The sequence below is a fragment of the Cupressus sempervirens genome, chromosome 1, assembly GCF_028749045.1.
Source record: "Cupressus sempervirens isolate cs-2001-9-10 chromosome 1, ASM2874904v1, whole genome shotgun sequence".
In the NCBI taxonomy this organism is placed as follows: Eukaryota; Viridiplantae; Streptophyta; class Pinopsida; order Cupressales; family Cupressaceae; genus Cupressus; species Cupressus sempervirens.
The window spans coordinates 669,418,495-669,442,751 of NC_143118.1; the positions used below are offsets into that span (position 1 = coordinate 669,418,495).

Genomic DNA, 24,257 nt, shown 5'->3' on the forward strand with positions numbered 1-24,257 from the left:
GCTTCATTTATTAGGACCTCATAATGCATAGAATCCTGGCACTTCTCTATCAACTGGGATATATTTCTGCATAAAGGAGGATCTATGGCACTTCAATCTTTGATGAATGCTATTCCAAGTTCACCACTTGCTTGTCATTGCTTTTCTTAACCAACAACAGTGGTGATAATGTCTTGTTTGGGCTTGACTGTGTTTTCACCTCAGAGCTAAGCAATAAAAGTGATAGTTGTAAGATCTTAGGTATCACCGTTAGAGAAGTATAAATAGTCAGCTAAGAGGGCCTTAAGTTCCAATCTGTACATGAGCTACAATATGGTAATCTTGTCTAATAAATGTTGAATGTCACTGTATGCTATCCTTCGAGATGTGAGAAATGTGTAAAGCTGGGAAACAAGACAATCTACAAGCTCTAGGAAGAAAATGATGCATGCTTAGTTACCGATTCATGAAATGAATCTGATTCGGGCACGTGAATCAGATCTGTGGATTCGTAAAAAAAAATTTCCCAATTATGATTCGTGTGTGTGTGTGTGTACGTATGTGTGTGTGTATATATATACTAAAAAATGAGAGAAATGTACATTATTCTAAAACTAAATCATTTCAAAGTATGAATCTATGATTCTAAATCATTTCATAGTATGAATCTATGATTCTGGTATGATAATATGGATCAAATCCACTATGATTATAAGAAAATAATCGGAAAAAATAATCTGGAAGAATCTGGATGAATCCAGCCATGTCCGGATCCAGCCTCTAGGGCACAAGTCTGGAAACTAAGGATGCATGTAATGTGAGTATCATTTTGTTTGACACTAAGCATGTAAATTGACAGAAGGATTATTTCAATATTCTTCATGAAATTTTTTAGCTTGTTTGCTGAAAGAGAAAGAGTGAAGTATTTAAATTAGGTGTTTTCATATTATTTGGTTTTGGGATCTACATAGTTATAGTTGATAGGCTGACTCGGACTTGAAGTTGTGAAAGTGAGAAACATCCAAGCACTGTTGCTACCAGAGACACAAAAAATGACCCTACTACAGCATTCAGAGTCATAAGATCTTAACACATTGTGAACATAGAAGTCTCACAAAGATTCTTCTTAGAAAGGACAAAACAAGAAAAAATGATGAAGATTATGACAGACGTCATAGCAAAGTCCTATGTTAGGATTAATAAGACATAAATAACAATTACATGCAAATATAACCAATATCATAAAATAATAAATTGCACAAAAGAGAACACAAGACACAAAGATTTAACGTGGTTCAACTAATCCCTACGCTATGTTCACCAACCAACAATTCCAATATTCTTATTATCCAGTGTTTACAACCTGATTACAATCTGTAATCCCTTATAGCTCAATACTGCCACAAGAAGCTACAATCTCAGCATACATCATAAAATCCCTAACCCTAAGCCTTTTTATAGAAGATTTTGTCACTTGCAAATTAGGACTAAAATAAGCCAACCGATAGAAAAAATATAACTCCCAACGCCTTAAACAATATTAAATTCATTTTTGGCTTCGAAGGCGTTGTCCCTCGACCCCGCCCTACATTGCGATAGGGAGCACACCTAGGGCCGTTGACCCCAAGACACTGCAAAGGGCATTGCCCTAGGAACTTGCAAGGGGCATTGCCCCTTGACACCAAGAGCTTGGGGGCCCTACCCCCAAACTCCCGTAGTGAAATATGGGGGGAGACCGCATCGAATGAAGTGGGGAAAAATTAACCTCAAAATTTGATTAGGCTCCACATCACAACAATCTCCCACTTGGAGACTTATCAGACTCCACAACAATAACCTCCCACTTGGAAACTTATCATAGCACCGCTAAACCTATAGCTCCCACTAGAACGTAAACCACACTAGACTCTATTGTTCATTTATTGGATTCAATCTAGAAGACCAACTGAATCTGAAGAGGAGTTCAACTTCTCCCTTATCACTGCCTTTGTAAACATATCTATTGGATTATCATCTGTATGTATCTTTTCCAACTTAAATTGTCTTTAAATGTATGTGCTTTGTCTTTAAATGTAGACTACGATTCTTCGTAAGATGAATGGCACACTAGCTCTTTGTAAATAAATAATTATCCCTCTATGGGCATCTTAATTCGTCCATGAAGAACTGAAGCCATATCATCTCCTTGGCTACCTTTGTAGCAGCAACATTCTCTACCTCTATAGTGGATAAAGCGTTCACCTTTTACAACCAAGAAATCCAACTCACCGCTAAGCCACGAGCAATAAATACATAACTTGTAGTACTCCACCAAGTATCAAGATCCTCTGCCAAACCAAAGTCAACATGGTCTTGTAAATCAGTAGTAGAGCCCCCAAAATGTAAACATTTACCGGATGTTCCTCTCAAATATTTGAGAATCCATTTCACTACATTCCAATGCTCAATCCCAAGATGACTCATATATCTGCTAACAACTCCCATTGCATGTGCAATATCTGGCCTAGTTCACACCATAGCATACATTAAACTTCGTACAGTTAGAAGCATAAGGTACCTTGGACATATTAACATCCTCTTCTTGTGTATTTGGACACATCTCCTTAGTCAATTTTAAATGACTAGGCAAAGGTGTGCTTATAGCTTCGGCATCCTCCATAGAGAAACATTGCAACACCTTCTCTATATAATCAGCCTGAGATAGAACCAATTTCCTGTTTTTCCTATCTCTGCAAATTCTCATACCAAGGATTTGTTTTGCTGCCCTTATATCCTTCATAGCAAATGAATGTGTTAACTTCAGTTTTAACCCCTTAATGTGATCCATGTTTGACCCAACTACAAGAATATCATCAACATATAAATATAAAATAATGTAGTTGTTATCATCCAGCCTCTTAAAATAAACACAATAATCTGAATGACATCTAGTGTATCCATGCTCATGCATAAAACCATCAAAATTAAGATACCATTGTCAAGGTACTTGCTTCAAGCCATATAAACTATTCTTCAATCTGCACAAGAAATTCTCCTTACCTTTGACCTCAAATCCCTTTGGTTGTGCCATATATATTTCTTCATCCAAATCACCATGAAGAAAAGTTGTTTTAACATCAAGTTGCTCCAAATGCAAATCTTCAGTAGCCACAATACTTAAAACAGTGCAAATAAAAGTCATTTTAACAACAGAACAAAATATCTCATCAAAATCAATGCCCTTTTTTTCTGTGCAGATCCTTTTACAACTAACCTGGCTTTAAATCTTTTCTTACCTCCATCCTCTTCTCTCAACCTGTAAATCCATTTATTTTGTAAAGCCTTTTTACCTGCAGGTAGCTTACATAAATCTCAAGTCCGATTTTTCAGCAAGAAGTCCATTTCATCTGTCATTACAGACATTCACTGAATCTTTGTATCCACCTGTACTACTTCATCATAACATTCAAGTTCACCAACATTTGTTGATAAAATAGAACACAAAGAGGGAGAAAATCTTTCTAGAGGTCTCCTTAGCCTTGTTGACCATCTTAACATTCGCCAGTGTGTGTGGTATTTGTAGTTGCAGTGATTGTGGAGCATGAGGGACTATTAGAAAAATCATCCTTTTGAGTATCATCCAACACTACATAATCATTTTCTTTCTTCTCATGCTGCTGCAACATATCTTTGTACAACACTTTCTCATTCAATATGACATCCATGCTTCTTACAATTTTATGATTTTCAAAATCCCAATGCCTATAACCAAATTCATCAATGTCATATCCAACAAATACATATTTCTTTGACTTAGCTTCCAGCTTGGTTCTATTTTCAAAATCTATATGTGCAAATGCTTCACAATCAAAGGTTCTGAGAAAAAAATGACTCACCTTCTCACCAACCCATGCTTCTTCTAGATTACGATAGCCCAAAGGAGTAGAGGGACCTCTATTGATCAAATATACAGCAACATTGATAGCTTCCACCAACATGTTTAAGGGCGGCCCAACATACAACCTCAAGCTCCTTGCATGCTTTGTTATTGTCCTATTCATGCGTTCAACCGCTCCATTTTCTCGTGGAGTCCTTGGAACAGTTTGCTGCCTACAAATACCACTAGTGGAACAATAATCTTCAAACTCATTGCTGCAATACTCACCACCATTATTAGCTCTAAGACATTTTAGTCTTTTACCAATCTCACTTTCAACCAAGCATTTCCATTTCTTAAAAGTTACAAATAAATCATATTTTTGTCAAAGAAATAAACTCATACTTTTCTAGTTGCATCATCAATAACTGAGACATAATAATGAGAGCCGCCAAGGGAAGATACCTAAGTTAGTCCCCATACATTTGTATGCACAAGCTCTAATTTCTCATCTTTTTGTTCGCTTCCCACTCTTCAAAAAATTTACTCTTTCGTTTTCCATATATACAACTTCCACAGAAATCCATATTAACACATTTCAGACCTGATAAAACTTTCTGTGGATGGAGTAATTTCATACCTTTCGCACTCATGTGCCCAAGTCTATTGTGTCATAGTGCTATTTCAAAATCTACATCAATTGTTTGTTCTCTTTGCTCAATTGCAGCAACTGTTCCTAGACATTCAATTTTCTCTGAAACAATTAATGTTACATCCCAAATTTTGACCTAGTTTTAAAATTGCTCATAGTAGTTGGATTAACAGATTTTTCTTTCACGATCATGTGAAGTAGGTAGTTATTTATATCCGTTGCATTAACTATTAATGAAGACAGTCATTAACCATTATTGTTATATGATGTTTAGGAGTTGCTTGATTTTGGAATTATGGTTAATAATTTAAAGTCTTTTAAATGTTTATATGAAAATTATTATGAAACTGTTATTATGGTGGAAGTGTTTCACGAGTGATTGCAGGAGAAGATGAAGGGGGGAAGCATTGATAAACAGGATCAACGAAATGGGATACTTGCTTAGTCCAGTCAACAGGAATGAAAGGTATGACCTTAAACTTCTTTGGTAAGGACCTAACGACTTGAACTCAGGATACATCTGTAGGACCCGCATGAGCTATTAAATAAATGATTCAAGAAACATAAAATAATTTAATTAAAAAATATTACGTACCTCAAAGGATTTGAAATGATCTTTCATCATATTATTATAATATATATCTATGTACGTACACATAAGATATAAAAATGAAATGACAACATCATATTATTTTCTTATAATAAAATGATGCCACCTCACTAATATATTTACATGTACATATATAAATATAAATCATAATAATTTTCGAATTATAACCTTCCAACTCTTTTTCCATCTTTTATTCTTTTCCTTGTTTGAAACCGATTGAACACTTGGCATTTTAATTGAAAAATATTTTTGAAGTTACAAAAGCCAAAGAGTCTTTTTAAAACCTTTTTATATCATGAGTCGAGAGAGACAAAGATGCAAGTGCACACATTCCCATATTCTTTTAAATATCGCATTCTTCCTTGCTTATTCTGACTTCCTTCACAATCGTTACTTTGCTATAAATCCATTGAATATTTGCAAGACCATTTTGGAAGACCTTTTCATTTCATAAGCAGTGTCATTCTATTACAGTCTTCCATGTATGCTCTTCGCTTACTAAGGATTTAAGTGTTTATTTATAAGCTGTGGTTACGTCTACAAGCAACCGAAGAAGAGTTGATTACCAATCGATTAGCAAGACTTCAAACAATTCCAAATTTATATCAGGTCATGTGATAATCATTTCCAAATTAATGTTATTCCAATGTTTTTACAAATCGATTTCCATAGTTGCAGCTGTAGATTATCCTCATTTATAACTAAATAACTCTAGGGAGTGGCTTACCAATAAGCATAGTGAAGTGTCTATAACATGGAATCATAAGTTATCTTTGCCAATAGAACTTGGAATCGGATGATAGTGTATTCTGCTACTGTTTTTTTTTTTTTAAACATAATAATGTAATCCAGATTGTGAAATGCTAGAAGTATATAATCTTCATGAATCAATAAGCGTCGGTTGCTCTGAAATTCTGAACACCTAAGACTCACCGGTTATTTAGCTATGGAAAAGATGAAGAGGTGAGATAAAATCTGCAAAGATAAAGAAAGTGAAATCAAACTTGATACATTAAATCTAATTAAATAAATCTTACTTAATAACTCATGCTCATCCCTAATAATGTTTCCTATTGTCAAGTCGAGCGGTGGTGATCGGGTCGTTGAACCCATCAAGAAACCTTGGCCAAGGTAGTTTAAAGGCACGTTTTCCATCTAATGATCACTTGATGTCAGTGATGCCAATTATCCAGACATGTCCGTCCATAACTTTTCGAACATTCTAAACACCAAGATGCTCAGGTGGCTAGACTAAGAATATCCCAAGCCCGATCCCGAGGTAGGGAGGGCCTTTCGAATTCAATAAATTGTATGAGGATAAGTATGGTCCGAGATTGGGAGGTTAAGCCTAAGCGAATGCTTCTCCTCTTACCGAAAGTCGAGGCTTGCACAACCAGCTAAAGACCCACCAGATGATATTTGTATGATTCTTTTTCGTCTTTCCATGATAAGCATTTACTTACTTGTACGTAGAAAGATAGTTAATCGTTAATCTAGTTATTTCAGTTGATTGTGGATACAATTATTTTCAGTTAATCATTACTCTAGTTACTTCAGTTGATCATAGTTACAATTATTTTTAGTTAATCGTTATCTAGTTATTCCTGTTGATCATTGATATGGTTATCTCAGTTGAACATGGTTATTTCAGTTATTTGTTGATAGTTAAAATAGTTAATGTCATATGAAAAGGAATTCAATTAACTATTCAATGAATCTCTTTATAAACTGTCTTTGTTTTTGTTATGAAAAACCGTTTGTTACAATTAAAGTAGAAAGAACAGTATGACATGTACAAAAATATAAGGTGCCTACTCTCACACCTTTTGCCACTACTAAGCAACCTTTCAAAACCTTCCAGCTTTTAGGAAAATAACACAAAATCAAGAGAGTCATAATTTCTTCATCAAAATTAACATTTACAGAAGATAATTGACTAGTAACCATATTAAACTCATTTAAATGATCTACAACAAATCCACCTTCTGCCATCTTCATATTAAATAAACGATTCATGAGAAATACCTTGCTTGAAGCGGAGCGCTTTTCATACAACCTTACTAGGGTTTGCATCAACTCTTCAGTCATCTTTGCTTTTGTAATATTAATGCCACCGATTGCGCCAAGCATAAACAAATACTTCCAAGTGTCTTTCTGTCCAAAATATCCTAGTCCTCATCTGTCATTGTTGTCAGCTTCTTGGATTTTCCTTCCAATAGCCACCATAAAACCTTCTAATAAAGATAGTCCTTCATTTGCATTTTCCATAACTGAAAGCTCTGCCCATTAAACTTCTCAACCTTCTGCTTACCCTCGTCTGCCATCACTCCCACTCAACCGTGAGACCTTCCTAAAGAGAATAACTGAAAACAACCTTGCTTTGATACCACTTGTTAGAATTAATGAGGTAGAGATAACAATTACATGCAAGTATAACCAATATCAGAAAATAATAAATCGCACAAAAGAGAACACAAGACAAAGATTTAACGTGGTTCACCCAATCCTTGGGCTATGTCCACCAAACAACAAGTCTAATATTCTTATTATCTAGTGATTACAACTTGACTACAATCAGTAATCCCTTAGAGCTCAATACTGCTGCAAGAAGCTACAATCTCATCATACGTCATTAAATCCCTAACCCTAAGCCTTTTCATTAAAGATTTTGTCACTTACAAAATTGGGGTTAGAATAAGCCGACCAACAGGAAAACTATAACTCTTGGTGCCTTTTACAATATTAAATTCAATTTTGGCTTCAGGGGCGCTGCCCCTCGACCCCACCTTGTATCACGATAGGGAGCACACCTGGGGCCGCTAACCCCAGGACCCCACAAGGGTGCTGCCCCTTGACCAAGAACCTACAAGGGCGTTGCCCCTTGACCCCTAGAGCTTGGGGTCACTGCCTCTAAATGCCAGTAGTGAAATATCAGGGGAAACCGCACCAAATGAATTGTGGAAAATTTAATCTCTAAGTCTAATTAGGCTCCACATCACAACATCTTGTTCATACTAGAATTGTATGTTTGAGATGGCTTGATTCCAAAGGTTCACAATGAAGAATTTGTTGCAGATTTGTGGACCAAGTTTCAAGCAGCTTTAGCTTCAGACAATACCACATTTTTTAAGGATGTGCATAATGTCTATAAAGAAAAAGATAGAAGATAAAGCTATGGTCAGCAAATACTATGATGGGATGTCAGCATCTTATGGAGCTTTTGTTGAATAATTATACTTTATTGTAAAAGCTCAAGCACTTGACTTTAACAAAGTGTCAGCGTTACTTCTGCAAAAAGAAAGAAAACAGATGCAAGTTCAAGGTTTCCATTCACATGATACAAAAAGTACTTTTTCAACTCAATTAAAGGGACACCATTCAACAAAAAGTCATCAACTGAAGTCAACACATTAATAGCCAAGTTAGAATCATCGTACATTATACTATTGCAACAAAAATGGTCATATTGAGATCAACTAGTTTCAAAGGGCTAAGGGATTGTGAAACAGGAAACTCAAGATAGAAGCATTGATCGCATCTAAAAACATTAATGAAGAGTGTGAAACTGATGAAGGTGGTAACAATGATCCTCAAACATTTGATGGGAATTTCCATTTAGAATTGTTATTGTTGAGTGTGAGTGTTATTACTTTTTTGTAAAAGTTGCTTTCAAAAGGTGCCAATCGAAGTCTACTATTAAGTCATCCACTGGTCTTAATGTACAAAATAGGAGAAAAGAGGTGTTGTACCAAATCTTAGTCCACACATCAAGTTGCAGAATAAACCACTAGAAGGGATAAAGGTGGCACATGTACTCATATTCTAACTTGATGTTGAAACTTGAGATAGCACATGTAGTTTGACAAGGAATGAGTTGTCTTGATTTGATGCAAAGGTTAAAACAGACTTGACAAGCTTGACAGATTCTCATTATGGATCTATTATAAAGCTCTTTGCAACATGAAACTTGTGGATTTCAAAATGGGTCCATAAAAAGTTGCTTCATGAACTATGTATATATATCAGGATGGGTCTATATAGGCAAACTATCAAGGTTTTCAGGATGGATTCATAGAAGTGAACTTTTTGTATGTCCAAGTTCATCAAAGAAGTGACTGTGTGTTCAAAATAATGTGCTGATAATATCTATTAGGTTTGTCATTAAGGAAAGGTATCTGTATTTGTGTCAGGAATATTGCATGATAGGATGAATAAAAATACATATTTGTTATAATTTGTTAAAAAGGTTATTATAATAGTGGTAAGTATTGAGTTGTTAAACTTTTAAACAACTCATTTATATGAAAATTGTTTATGAAGGTACCTATAAAATAGGATACTTATAGTTTGATGCTTCACCATACTTCCCTGGAGCATTTTACGATTTTTCATCACTTTCAACAGAACTTCCAACAATTCTGCTCACGCACAGATCTATTAATTTGGGCTAGTTTTCATCACGTGAGGAATATTGACGATCCAGAGAAAATCCAACCTTTAAAATTCACAGATTTTCACAGCAACAATGTATAGACATTACCTCACACCGGTACTCTCTTCTACTAACAAATGTTTGAGAAACGCTGATGCAATAAGAAAGCATTCCAGTAACATTATCACTTTTCATGATTGCTTCTTCTAACTTATCAAGCCTTCTGCATTCAAGTGCAATTCCCAAAGCCTGCTGAAACTTGCCATCCAAAATGCATCTGAATATACATTGACCCAGGACAATTCATCAGACCTCGAATTATTTGAGCACCTGGAATACTTTCAGTGAAATTGAAGATACATCATATTTTAAACTAAAATATCTACATATATTTCCTGAAAAGCACATACTTGTCTAGCATTCTTTCTACAATCGACTCTAATCTAGAGTCCATCTGTGTCGCCTCCTCATTTGATTCTGCTGCCTTAGCACGTAGAGCTGCATACTCATCAATAGCTTTAGCTGCACGCTCAAACAAATATAAAGCATTGAAGTGATTAGCATCCACAATTACATTAAGCAGAAGCATAAGTTTTCAAATCTTAAAATATTTCAAAAAAACCCATAGAGATTCTAAAAAAGCAACTCAGAATGTAACACAACAATATCTACTCAAGGAATGGTTGTGTTTCCCTTATTGGGAAATGTGAAACAAGGATTTTACCAAGTAAAGTATGCACATAATCTGAATCTTCAGCTACATTGAACATGCCTCCAGCACCCAAAGCATAGGACAAAGAATCATTAAGCTCCCCAAGGTAATAAAAAACCTACATTAACATACCAAAACATGCATAAGATGTAGTGTAACTGAAACTTGAAGCTAGAATAACAACCATGTCTGCTAAAAGAAGAGGAAAACATTAATTGCTAAATTATTTACAATCAAAAGAAATGAGCATGTCAGCAAAAGATTCAGCTGGATTGTCACTAGATTCATTCAATGAAATGCTGATACAAAACACAATGAATTATTTTTCTCCACCTTTGAAACAACCAATGCTGCAAGCTGTCTTTGATCAAATTCTTCATCTTCATATAAGCTTTCTCTGTATGATAAGCAAGAGTATAAATTCAGTAGAGCTACTTCAAAACTTGTCATATGAAAGAACATACAACTTGCTGAAAAGTTACAACACGTTAAGATTCCGTGACAATAAAGTCTCTCTAAAAAGCCTTTTCTTCAATATCTTCGACCTGAGCCTAACAAAATTATATGCTGCTAATGTATATCCATAAACAACATAAATTAATGCTCCCAGGAAATAGAAAAAAAGATTTTTTCACAAGCAATGGAAGTAACTGTGGGAACAAAAACGCTACTGATAGTTTGTTGAAAGACACAGACAACTCTTGTAATGCTTCTGTACGAGGATTATTAGAATTCAGAAAACCTATTACCTCAACAATAGCCCTCAAGATCCCTTCTATGACTATAAAATTAAAACAACCTGATTCAGGTTCTAGTACGGGGATGCAATTTAGAATTTTAAATTAGCCATTAGAATGTTGCTATCAATAGATATCACAAGGTGGTAAATCCCTTTTTTGAGGTAATCAAAATTACTATCATATTATTTAGAATCTTCAATCAGCAATTAGAATATGCCACTATCAATATAGATCATAAGGTGCTGAATCCCTTTTCTTTATATAGTGATCACATTAAAACCTTACTAGTTTAAGAAACTTGAACACGGGTCATCAGATAGTGATACATTATAGGCATAATCTGTATATGTCATACCCAGCAATATTAATCTGATGAAGTATTCCACTTATGTAGACAGCCTCCATTTGATCATAGTATTGACAATCCCTTCTAAGTGCATATATTATGTCACAATTATATGGAGTCAACACTCTGTCTACAGCTTAATTGATGTCTACTAACACTTGAAACACCAAATGTAAATTTCAACTTCAATGTATCCTCTGTAATGAAATATTCTGGATTCAGGTTAGCTTCAGAACCGGGCAATCTCCCTTTTAACACACATCAGTAGCAATCACAATATTTAGAGCCCCCAACCTGACTCAACCTCTGAATTTCAATATAAAGTATATTAAGTTCCACAACATGTTTTGCTTAAGTTTGAGGAGGTACCTTTGCTTGCAAGTGACTTACTTGGACTTGATGGCAGGTGCATATGACCATTGGTAATCTCCAGCCATGGGAGACACAAGAAATGACCCAACTGAATTTGTAAATATCGTTCAAAACATTTTTCATTAATATTTGTATCAGCAGAACAAAATGTGTCATATACATGTCTGTAGTTGGAGAAGATGACATTTTTCTCCTCTACCATGACTTTATGAAATTGAAGAAAAATGGCCCAAAAAGACATAAAAATATGACCCCCCAGCAAAGGTCTATTTTAAGGTACAATATAACTGTACCATACTCCTTTGACCAGACATTAGATTGACTCAAAAGATTTCAACCTGTGCTTCCACTGTACCCTAATGCCCAGTTCCATCTATTGCGAGGGCTTATAGCCTCTAGGTCTCTCATTTACAGCACACACCATGTCAGAAAAAAGGCAGGCTTTATCCTTACTATCTCTGTCAAACAACCACAGATGGAATTTATGACAGAGCTGTAGTGAATTTTACTTCAATTCATTTATCCTTTGATGTTAGTATTCCGGCTGACAGTTTCTTTTTAAAACATTATTTATTCTTACTAGATGATGCCATGATGGAATTGGTTTGGTAAAAGGTTTCTTATTTGTAATAGAAGATAGTATTTGGTTTTCTGCTCTTTTTCAAAGCGTGTGGTTTATAGAACCGTCAATTAGAGATGTATTATTCTTTGCTGCTGATACAACCATAGAAATGTTTAGTTCAAATTTGAATTTAAATTGTTGGATCATTCAAGAATGCAAATGGGCAATAAAACAAAATACATTCTAGATGCAGACAAAAATAATCAATCAACAATCTACCATTATGATCCACAAAATAAATACCAGAAGAAATCCAATCCAAATAAAATAAGCAAGTATCATAAAGCAGTCACAGGTTTTGGTGCAGATTAATCCAACAATACAAGCACATGAAACTTGTGACATGTTGATCCTGATAGCAACTAAAGAGATTCAGATCAACAGTTCTACAAGAGAATCCATCTTTGCAGCAGTAGCAGTTAACCTTGTATCCCAAAATTGTCAAGTAAACACTCTGAGGAGGACTCTTTCCAAAGAGGGAATGGTTTTCTAAGGCAACTAATATGTTTCAATTTCCAGAAAGCTGGACATGGATAAGAGACACAAACCTGGATGCACTGATAGCATCTATCATACTACCTGTAGGCAAAACTGAAACCTGTTCAGGTACCTAGCACAATTTCAATACCTACCACTGGGTTGAACTGTATCCGTTATTGGTTACATCCCATGTCAATATTGTTGGGTACCTCGACCATAGATGAAAATTGAGTCTTTCCATATGGTAATCGCAAGCTACTTGATTTAGGAATCTCCCTGTAATTTTCATTCAAGGTACCTGATTGTTTAATCCCTAATCCCTTGATCCTTTAACTTTTTCAATGCCTCAATTCAATCATGCTATGAACAATGAATAAGCCTTTCATGGGGAAAACCTGCATATTGGTAATTATAATTCATATTTATAATCATGACAGTTTATATCCAACTTATGTGTGCTGATTGGACTAATAAAGCAATGCTCCTGCCAAAGTCTTGGTGGTTCCTACATAAACACTTCAATCTATGCCTCACAGTTAACTCCAGGCCTCAATACCAGTACTCATTTCAGATAATAATCATTTTCAGCACCAATTCAGATACAAATTATATGTACGAAATCAATCCAGTTCTCTTGTGTCTGGATTACCTAATAGGACACAACCTTAGGTATTTAATATGGCAAAATTCTTTCCACACCCACAATATTGTGTACAACAATCTTGTTGTATGGGGTAACTGATGAAGGGTACTCCCCTTAATACCAAAAACAAATAACAGAATTACAGAAACAACAACAATTTGCAAGAACAGGAAATGGGTTTCTTATTATCTCCACAAGTATGCAATTACAGATTTCAGAAATACAACATGTGAAGACACATGGGCATTTTCCACAGTATTATTTAAGACAGAGCCACGAACAATCACCCAAAACTGCCCTAGACAACCCTGCAGGCCTTCCTTATATATGCAATTTTCCACCACCTGGGAAGGTTCTAGACTTTAGCCTAACCCTCGAGGCTGAACAACCCTACAAATAATTTATTTTTCATATTTATTGCATTGAGATGGCTCAAAACAATTTCAAATTATAGTTTCAGGAGGCCTAACTTCTGAAGGCCGTAACTTCCAAACCGTAGGATTGGCTATTATAACCACTTTTCAGCAATGACAATTCCTGATCAACAACGCTTGACAATTATATGTACGAAATCAATCCAGTTCTCTTGTGTCTGGATTACCTAATAGGACACAACCTTAGGTATTTAATATGGCAAAATTCTTTCCACACCCACAATATTGTGTACAACAATCTTGTTGTATGGGGTAACTGATGAAGGGTACTCCCCTTAATACCAAAAACAAATAACAGAATTACAGAAACAACAACAATTTGCAAGAACAGGAAATGGGTTTCTTATTATCTCCACAAGTATGCAATTACAGATTTCAGAAATACAACATGTGAAGACACATGGGCATTTTCCACAGTATTATTTAAGACAGAGCCACGAACAATCACCCAAAACTGCCCTAGACAACCCTGCAGGCCTTCCTTATATATGCAATTTTCCACCACCTGGGAAGGTTCTAGACTTTAGCCTAACCCTCGAGGCTGAACAACCCTACAAATAATTTATTTTTCATATTTATTGCATTGAGATGGCTCAAAACAATTTCAAATTATAGTTTCAGGAGGCCTAACTTCTGAAGGCCGTAACTTCCAAACCGTAGGATTGGCTATTATAACCACTTTTCAGCAATGACAATTCCTGATCAACAACGCTTGACAATTATATGTACGAAATCAATCCAGTTCTCTTGTGTCTGGATTACCTAATAGGACACAACCTTAGGTATTTAATATGGCAAAATTCTTTCCACACCCACAATATTGTGTACAACAATCTTGTTGTATGGGGTAACTGATGAAGGGTACTCCCCTTAATACCAAAAACAAATAACAGAATTACAGAAACAACAACAATTTGCAAGAACAGGAAATGGGTTTCTTATTATCTCCACAAGTATGCAATTACAGATTTCAGAAATACAACATGTGAAGACACATGGGCATTTTCCACAGTATTATTTAAGACAGAGCCACGAACAATCACCCAAAACTGCCCTAGACAACCCTGCAGGCCTTCCTTATATATGCAATTTTCCACCACCTGGGAAGGTTCTAGACTTTAGCCTAACCCTCGAGGCTGAACAACCCTACAAATAATTTATTTTTCATATTTATTGCATTGAGATGGCTCAAAACAATTTCAAATTATAGTTTCAGGAGGCCTAACTTCTGAAGGCCGTAACTTCCAAACCGTAGGATTGGCTATTATAACCACTTTTCAGCAATGACAATTCCTGATCAACAACGCTTGACACTCAGAAATCCATCAGCAGGGGTGTGACCTCGTATCGAAGCCTCTAAAGCCTCCATAATTGAGCTCAAAGTTTTAATACCAAAAATTTATACCGAAAATCCTCAATAACCTTACCAATACATATGATATGGCAAAGAAACGCAACTGACAGGCCGATATATCTAAGATGAACTTCCACCTATGAAATCAAAACATTCTAAGCTCCTATGACCAACTTACCAAAAATAGTAAGTTTGCACAAATAACAACTCTACACTAAAACAACCCTTGTTGAATGAATGAATGTGATCTTAATGACATCCATGAGACGACAGCAGTCTATGGGACCAGCAGAACACGCTAAACAGATTCCATATTTCTTTCCATTTCCAATCTTATGATATGGACCTTAATCAAGAAGTTCGTCGTTTGCTTGATCCTATCAACCTCAAACAAACTATGCCCTTTCGTATGAAATTATGGTATATTATGGTATCTTTCGATAGCTCCCGTCTTACAAAACACGCATATCTTCTTCTCCCAAACCTCCTTGGGCCTCTTCCATCTGCTTGTCTCGCATCTAAGGTGATGGCATCCAATCCTCAACTAAGCCAATAACAACCTTGCATTACCTTTAATAGCAGCCCCAAGGTACACTTTCTCGCCGTCATCCCCTATTGGGTTGAATTCTTTAATGTAATAAGCCTTTTTTCTGCCAATGTTATTATTCCATGTGGCACTTTGGAACTTTTCCCTAACAAACTTTTTTAATGCCCGCATTATCATTCAAACACTCATGCACCTCGATGTTCCATTTATCCGTCCATTTAATGTTTTGCTTCATCCGTGTTTTCTTCCTACGGTTAAGAGCTTCTTCTTTCACAATTTTCGACCACGATGATCATGCATGTTTTCTGTCCTTTTTTAATAGCTAATTAACTAAATTAACGTTGAAGCCTCTAACGGAAAAGTGTCGGTTTCTAACAAAAGAATTTCATAAAGAACGGAGGACTTGACTTTGAGATTGCTTGTGATTAAGTGTTTTTAAATTCTCTCTATTTGCCTCCATCCACAATTTAATATGCTGCCCCCCCACACCTCACAGCCATAAAGAACCACCGGCGTGACCAGCAAACCAAAGAGTCTTCTTAGTTTTCCAATCCCATAGCTCTGTTGTCTTGCATCTATTCTGAAGCAGAAATGAAGCTTTCCAACCCCCTTGTATCCTTTTCGCTCTACATGTCTCCAAACTGAGTTTATAATGAAAGTCAATCCCAAGGTTTGTATTCTTGCACGATTTCAAATGGGCGGCCTTCAAAAAAGAATGCAGTATTCTTTTCTTTTCTCTTTAGAGAGAAAATCATGACTTTGGTTTTGGAGATATTCACTTGCATCCCAACTTCTTGGCAAAAAATTTCTAAGGCCCCTAAATGATCTCTTAATCCTTGAGCTGTTTTTGCTATCAAAATAAGGTCATCCGGGTAGAAAAGAAGCTTCACCACATACCCTGCCAACTGAACACCCTCCTCCTCTGTGTTATCTAACCAATTTTCTAGATTATCGATGTATAGCCCGAACAAGGTAGGGGATAAATGGCATCCTTGTTTAACACCAATCTCACTCCAAAAATTCGAACATACCATCACTAGCTCTAATTTTGGCTCTGACTTTGTCATATAATCTATGCATTGTTGAAAAGACAAAAACATAAATATTTTTTGGGTGATGCAAGATTGCCCTTACACCCAAGATGCTCTTGCATTAGACGCCTAGGGCAATTTGGGAAGTGAATCTGTCACGTCTCAGGTATTCAAAGGAAAACCTCCTTCGTTGTCAACCTTGTTGAATCGTATTCAAGTTGTCCTTTTCATTTGACTAGATAGTGTTTATATGTCTTGTTCCTTGTGCTTCTACCGACAGGATTGTCTAATATATCCTCAATTTCTTTTGTAGTTGAAGTAGTTGCCAAAATACTCCACTGGGCTTCTATGACCTCATCTTCAATTTCCCCTTCATGATACTCTATAAGATCCAAAATGTTAAATATTGATAAAATATTCAATTCAGTGGGCAACTTTACTTCATAGGCATTTCCTAAATCATGCTTCTTCAATATCTTACATGGTCCAAACTTTTTTATTTTCAACTTATAATACGTTCTTACTAGAGATCGCTCCTTCCTCAAATGAACCATGGCTTCATACCCAACTTGAAATTCCTTATGCCTCCTTTTCTCATATGCCTTAGCCTTCTACTGTGTGTTCATCTTTGTGATGAGATCGCTCCTTCCTCAAATGAACCATGGCTTCATCCCCAACCTGAAATTCCTTATGCCTCCTTTTCTTAGATGCCTTAGCCTTGTACTATGTGTTCATCTTTGTGATGAGATCATTCCTTCCTCAAATGAACCATGGCTTTGTGATGTACTTCATCACCTCCTCATGGATGTTCTTCAAGTGTTCTTCGAAATCCTCAGCTTCAAGACTACTTATCTCCCCTTTGTCCAACTTCCCCTATTAAGAAGCATTTCTAAGACTACTTCCATAAGCTATCGGGAATGGTGATTTAACAGTGCCCCTGTTGACAAAATTATTATATGCAAATTTTGCCTATGGTAAATCAAATCCCATCCTATTGGCTTATCTCTAACCAAAGATCTCAACAAATTCTCGAAACTCCTAATCACCACCTTAATCTGTCTATCAATTTGTGGATGATGTGATGAGCTGAACTTCAAATCTGTCTTTAACTTCTTCCACAATGTGTGTCGGAAATACCCAAGAAACTTAATGTCTCCATCTAAAACTAAGCTCTTTAGTAGACCATGTAGTCTCACCACTTCTGTTACATCCCAAATTTTTGCCCTAAATTTTAAATTGAACATAGCCGTTGGTTTAACGAATTATTATCATGTGAAGTGAGTTAGTTAATTATAGCCGTTGTATCAATTTATTTCTTCCTCATCATGTGAAGTGAGTTAATTATAGCTATTGTCTCAATTTGTTTCTTCCTAATCATGTGAAATGTGTTAACTGTATTATATATGTTGTATCAACTGATAATGGGATATTTTCATAATCATGTGAAATGAGTTAGTTATTTAGACGTTGATGAAATCTCTAACGGTCACTAGATGATCGGTAATGGTTTTGAATGAACAATTAATATATCTTGAATTAATGTCTTGGCAAGAATGTTTGTTTGAGTGATTGCAGAAAGAAGACTGAAGAGAGGGGAAGCATTGCTAAACTTGGTCATTGAAAGGGGATGATCAAATGGTCCAGCCATCTGAATTGACAGGTTTGACCTAAGACTACCCTGGCAAGGATACTAGGATTTGACAACATGTTGCATTATGGAACTGCATGAGCTATTAAACGAACAATATAATAAATAATATAAATTAAAACTATAAATCATACCTTTGAAGAATTATTAATGAATTTATTATTTAATCATTATTATTCACACTCAAATACGAACATATGTATATAAAAATAAGGTGACACCAATAAATTATAAGCTATAATCTAATGATGCCACTCTATTAATACATACACATGAACGTATATAAGAATGAACAATAATAATAAAAAAATAAAATCAAACTTTCCAACTTCTTATTCTTTCCCTCTATCTTTCCTCCTTTTAAAAAATCCGATTGGAATTGCATTCGAAAAGTCCATTTGTAACTAATGGCAGCCAAAGAGCCAAACTAATTCTTTTTTTATAAAGCCTCATGATCGTGTCTTAGCGCAATAACCTTTTATTCTTCCTTCTCTGCTATCGGGCTCTTTGTGTTTACATATAGTGAAGAGACTGGGAGTAAAATCCGACTGAAGCCACTGCTTTTTCCATTTTTTCTCCATATCACCTTCACATTCCATATCTACGGGATTTTGAGCAAGGAGCGCAATTCATTCTCCCGACCACAAAGAATCCAAACAGAGGTGTCAAAAGTAAGATACTGTAGAGCTATGCTTCCTTAATTCTTTATATTCATTCTTAGTGCTAAGTTTTTCGTGATTCAAGTAGAATAAGTTCACATGTCGTCAAACCTTGTTGCATATTTTCCATGTTGTTGCACCAATCATGTATTCCTTTGTACATAGAATCCAAAATACCGATGTCTAATTATTACAAATCAAATCAAGGGGATATTAAATAGATTCTAGAACATGGAATCTATCATTTATATTATTGATGTTAATCATGATAGAGTATCAATCATGAATAATTAAATCAGCTCAAAATTTCTTACATCCATTTATATCACATAGGAATGAAATAATATCATGGAATCCAACATCGAGGAATTCACCGGCAATAATGCCATTATAGGTGAAGAGGTGTAAAGCAAATATAGTGGATACAACTCGCGAGCACCTAGGAATCACCGGCATGGTAGCCTGAGAAGGTGAGGAGGTGTAGAGAGTCCACACAAACAAGAATGGAATCAGAACAAATAAATAATAAACAACAACTATAATAGCTCATGGATGTTCCAATTATGTAATGTGTTGTCAAGTCGAGTGGTGGAGATCGGGTTTGCAGACCCAACTTGAAATCCTTGGCCCGTGTAGAAGTTTAGGTAGATAAGCCGAACATGTGATCTTTGTTATTTGTCCAGACGCTTCAGTTATTTTGGTGTATCCACTTGATTACTCAGATGGTTGGGCTTACGAACATCCCAAGCCTGATCCTGAGGTAAGGAGGGTCGTTCTATTAATTTAGGATGAGTGGGGATAAGTAATGCTCCGCGGTTGGGAGGTTAAGCCTATGTCAATGCTTCTCCTCTCACCAATGCTAAGGCTTGGACAACGAATGAAAAGGATTCTATGTTAATATTGTATGTTCTTTTACTTTAAACCCTTAGAAGAATAGATAGATCTTTTTAAAACATTTACTTTATGTTGAATAAGCATTCCAGTTGATATAATTAGCTGTTACTTATATTCAGTTGAATATGTTAGAAGTAGTTAAATTGTTAGCAACATTTATATATTTACTTCCTTTTAACTTTCGTGAATTCAGCTAAATATAAAAGACGAATAGATTGGAAAGATTATTTCAGTTATTTTTCAATTGGTAGAAATCATGGTCATGTGAAATGGAATCAGTTACTTATTAAATTGGATTAATAGGAGATTAAAATTTGGTTATGAAAATTTGTATGTTACAACTTCTTTGAAAAAAAAATTGCCATATGAGAAGCATCACTAGTCTTCTTGTAGGCCATGAAATGTACCATCTTTGAAAACCTATCAACTACTACAAAAATAGAATCATGCCCTCACTGAATCCTTGGTAAAACAAAAACAAAGTCCATAGTTATATCCTCCCATAGCTTCTCTAATATAGGTAATGGTTGATAAACCTTGTATCCTGCTTTGCTCCTTTTGCTATTTGTGGTACTCTACAACTCTATACAAACTTCTTAACATTTGCTACAACTATGGCCAATAATAATTCTGACTAACCAGAGCAATGATTTTATCTCGACCAAAATGTCCATTCAATCCTCCACTATGGTTCTCCTTGATGAGGTTCTCCCTCGTAGAACTCCTTGGAATGCACAACTGACTTCCTCTGAATAGCATATCATCCTGGATGATGAAATCCAACCACTTGGTTCTGTCTAGAGTAAAAAGTTGTGTACAAGCTTTCTAGCTTCACTAAAATCAAGATCATCTAGATACGGACTCTTGAGCTCCTTAAACCCAACAAACTCAGTCTACATTTCTGCCAGCAAAATCTATCTCCTATTAAGAGCAACTACAACTCGATTAGACTTCCCACTCCTGTGTTTCAAAACAAATGTATAAATGTGCAAAAACTCAACCCATTTCAAATGCTTTTGATTCAACTTTCCTTGACTAATCAAATATTGCAAAGCTTGATGATATGTATACAAAACAAACTCCTTAGGAAGAAGATTGTGTATCCACTTCTTCAATGGCTAAACTATAGCATAAAATTCATGATCATAAACAGAATATTTCATCTTGTCATCCTTTAAATTATCACTAAAATAAGCAACAAGACTCTTTCTTGGCTTAAAACAGCTACTATTGCAGTACTACTAGCATCACAACCTACTTGAAAAACCTTTTTAAAATCTGGAAGTGCTAAAACGGGTTGTTCTGTAACTTTCTATTTCAACAAATTAAAACGTGTATCTCCTCCTATAGTCCCACTTAAACTCTCTCCTATCCCCTCTCATTATTCCAATCAAGGGTCCACAAACACAGTTGAAACTCCTGGTAAACTTTTTATAAAAGTTAGCCAAACCATGAAAAGATTGACCTCAATAGCACTACTTGGAGTAGGCCACTCGAGGATAGCCTTCACCTTCTTTGGGTACTTTGTTAGACCTTATGTTGAAACTACAAATCCCAAATCCACTAACTCCTTCAGAAAACTGCACTTCTTCAAATTAATCAGTAATTTATCTTCCCTTAACTTCTCAAATGCCCTATGAATATGCATTATATGCTCCTCCAATGTCTTACTAAAGATCAAAATACTATCTAGGTAAACAATGACAAACTTAACTAGAAATTCATTGAATAACTCATTCATCAGCCGCATGAAAGTGCTCAATGCATCGATTAATCCAAAAGGCATGACTAACCACTCATACAATCCTTCCTTTCTCTTGAAGGTAGTGTTCCATTCATCTCCTTCTTTGATTTGAATCTAGTGATATCCACTCTTCAAGTCTATCTTTGTGAAATACACAGCTCCGCTCAAACAATACATAATATCATCCATCCCCACTAAGAGAAATTTGTACTTGATTGTGATTTTATTGATAGCCCTAGAATCTGTACACATCCTCCATTCTCCATCCTTCTTTGGTGCTAATATTGTTGGTACAACACACGGACTCAGATTCTCTCGAATCAACCCCTTCTACAATAACTCATGTACTTGCATGTTCAATTCTTTACTTTTTGCCCATGTCATTCTATGCATTGCCTTATTCGACAAACTAGCTCTTGGAATCAAGTCCATCTAATGATGGATCTTCGTTATAGGTGATAATCCATCAAACGCATTATCGGATACAATATCTTGAAACTCATCCAACAAATTTGCAACTTTGCAGGTACATCTTCTCCTTCTTCTTTACCAGCTTTTTGAATTATAGCAAAACACATATGCTCATGTCTCATACCTTCTAGGACCTTCCTTCCATCAACAAAACATTTTCTGGCATTACTACATACCTTTTCTTCTATGTCCTTCAAGGGATTTAGCTTATGTCTTACTCAATTTTTTGTCAGGGAATAGGTATTCAAATGACCATGTCTAATCTGAGGTGTATATATATTCTAAGTTGTTCCTATAAGGATCATTGTTATCTCTCAATATTATTTCCTAAGTATATAAACTCCTCGTCATCAATTTATTTGAACACATATATATCATGTGTAAGATATTATCATCGTATACATATTACTGAATCCTTACATACCGCTGTGCTGCTGCCACTGTAACGCTGGCTGTATACTTCCATGCTGACACCTTTCTTGTCTAATGACTTAAGACTTGTCCACTGAATAAACTCTTATGAAGATACGTATATATACTCGATTCATAATCCTCTCTTGCCATTTTTCCTCCTCCCCTCTAAATAATGCATACTTTTCATACTTATACTTCTATATGTGTGAGACATACCTCTCCAATTCCATAAGGTGCATCTCTTTTCCACACTACCTTTCAGGTCTGAGTCGTTGCTTTCATTGAAAAATCTAATCATTGTTTCCTTTCATTCAAAGGTTATGAGATGAAATTTTCTGAAACATTCATAGATATTGAATCCATCTCTATTAAAGCATATTCGATGGAACTATTAATATTATTGATTATATTAATCAATATTGTTAATTACTTCTTCTTCTTTTTTATTACTGATTAATATCAAATTGGTTGACATTATCTATTTTGACTAAAATGGTATTGATAAATAATAATATCATTATTGATTTAGATTAACATTAATGCTTAACATTATATTGATTAATGTTAATATTATAGATTAATATTAATGTTTAATATTATGTTTATAACTTTATTGATTATTATTATATTGGTTGGTATGATATAATCAAAATACTAAATTAATTAATTATCGATCAATTATTAAATAATATTTTAATAGAGTATAGGTATTCAGGAGTATATTTATATTGTACCTACATCAATTTCAGCTCTTGACATCCTAATAGGAAGTTGTGGTGTATTATAAACTGAGACCATCTTCAAATCAAGCTTTGCCAGACCTGCTGAAAGGTTCACAAATAAAAAAGTCATTCTTTCTTGCTAATAGGAAGTTGTGTCAGGTAATAAACTGAGACTATCTTCAAATGATACTTAATACTTTATTAAAAAAAAAACTCAGGTGTGTTGAGGGTTTGTGGCAAGGTAGCACATACAAGCAAGCATGTAAAGTGCAGAGACAGCAGCACATTCATGAGAGTACATGGAGCTAGAAGTGCCATTAAACCTATCTATGTCAAGAATTGTTACCAATCAAGAAAATGTCAAATGGCAGGGAAGTCTAATCCCATGCTAATTTAATGTAGAAACTATTAAAAAAGCAACCTAGTTGGTTAAACAACCAAACTCGATAGGTAAATAGTAAATACTGCTGATTACGATTGACAATCGTGACATAATATTGTGAAAGTATTTATTAAAAAGAAACTTCACTGTTGTTGTGTACGTTAGAACATGAATGATTAGGACTAGATAGAGGTAATGAGTCTTGAATGAACATCAACTAGCTTACTGCATTTCATACGAGACATTTAACCAAATCAGACTGGGTGTGTACTGCATATCTTAAACAGGTTGCACTTAGAAAACTTGGCCAAGGTGCACTAATCTACGTTACTTTTGGTCAGTTTGATTGCTCCAGAGGCATTACCTAGTCAGGGATCATACTAGCTATGATCAACTAGAGTTCTGCAAGAACATACACCACACTCAGACGGCTAATCCCATCACCATATGTACACCCATGCGAAGGGCTGTGCCCCTTCGAGTAGGAAGTTGTGCAAGGGGGATCAGTAGATC

General features: G+C 35.3%; 1 protein-coding gene across 2 annotated transcripts in view; it reads right to left on the minus strand.

Annotated features, from left to right (window-relative positions):
* LOC149579652 (26S proteasome non-ATPase regulatory subunit 1 homolog A-like) overlaps positions 1-24,257 on the minus strand; it is a 66,001-nt gene that overhangs the window by 36,396 nt on the left and 5,348 nt on the right. Inside the window, exons 2-5 of one of the 2 annotated variants that reach the window (XM_089786368.1) lie at positions 10,575-10,638; positions 10,254-10,359; positions 9,940-10,051; positions 9,638-9,806 (exon numbers count right to left, since the gene is read on the minus strand). In XM_089786368.1, the coding sequence (XP_089642494.1) occupies positions 9,638-9,806; positions 9,940-10,051; positions 10,254-10,359; positions 10,575-10,638 (451 nt within the window). Of the gene's footprint in view, positions 1-7,122; positions 7,847-9,637; positions 9,807-9,939; positions 10,052-10,253; positions 10,360-10,574; positions 10,639-24,257 lie in introns of those variants that run through there. The other variant, XM_089786372.1, reaches the window with a different exon arrangement.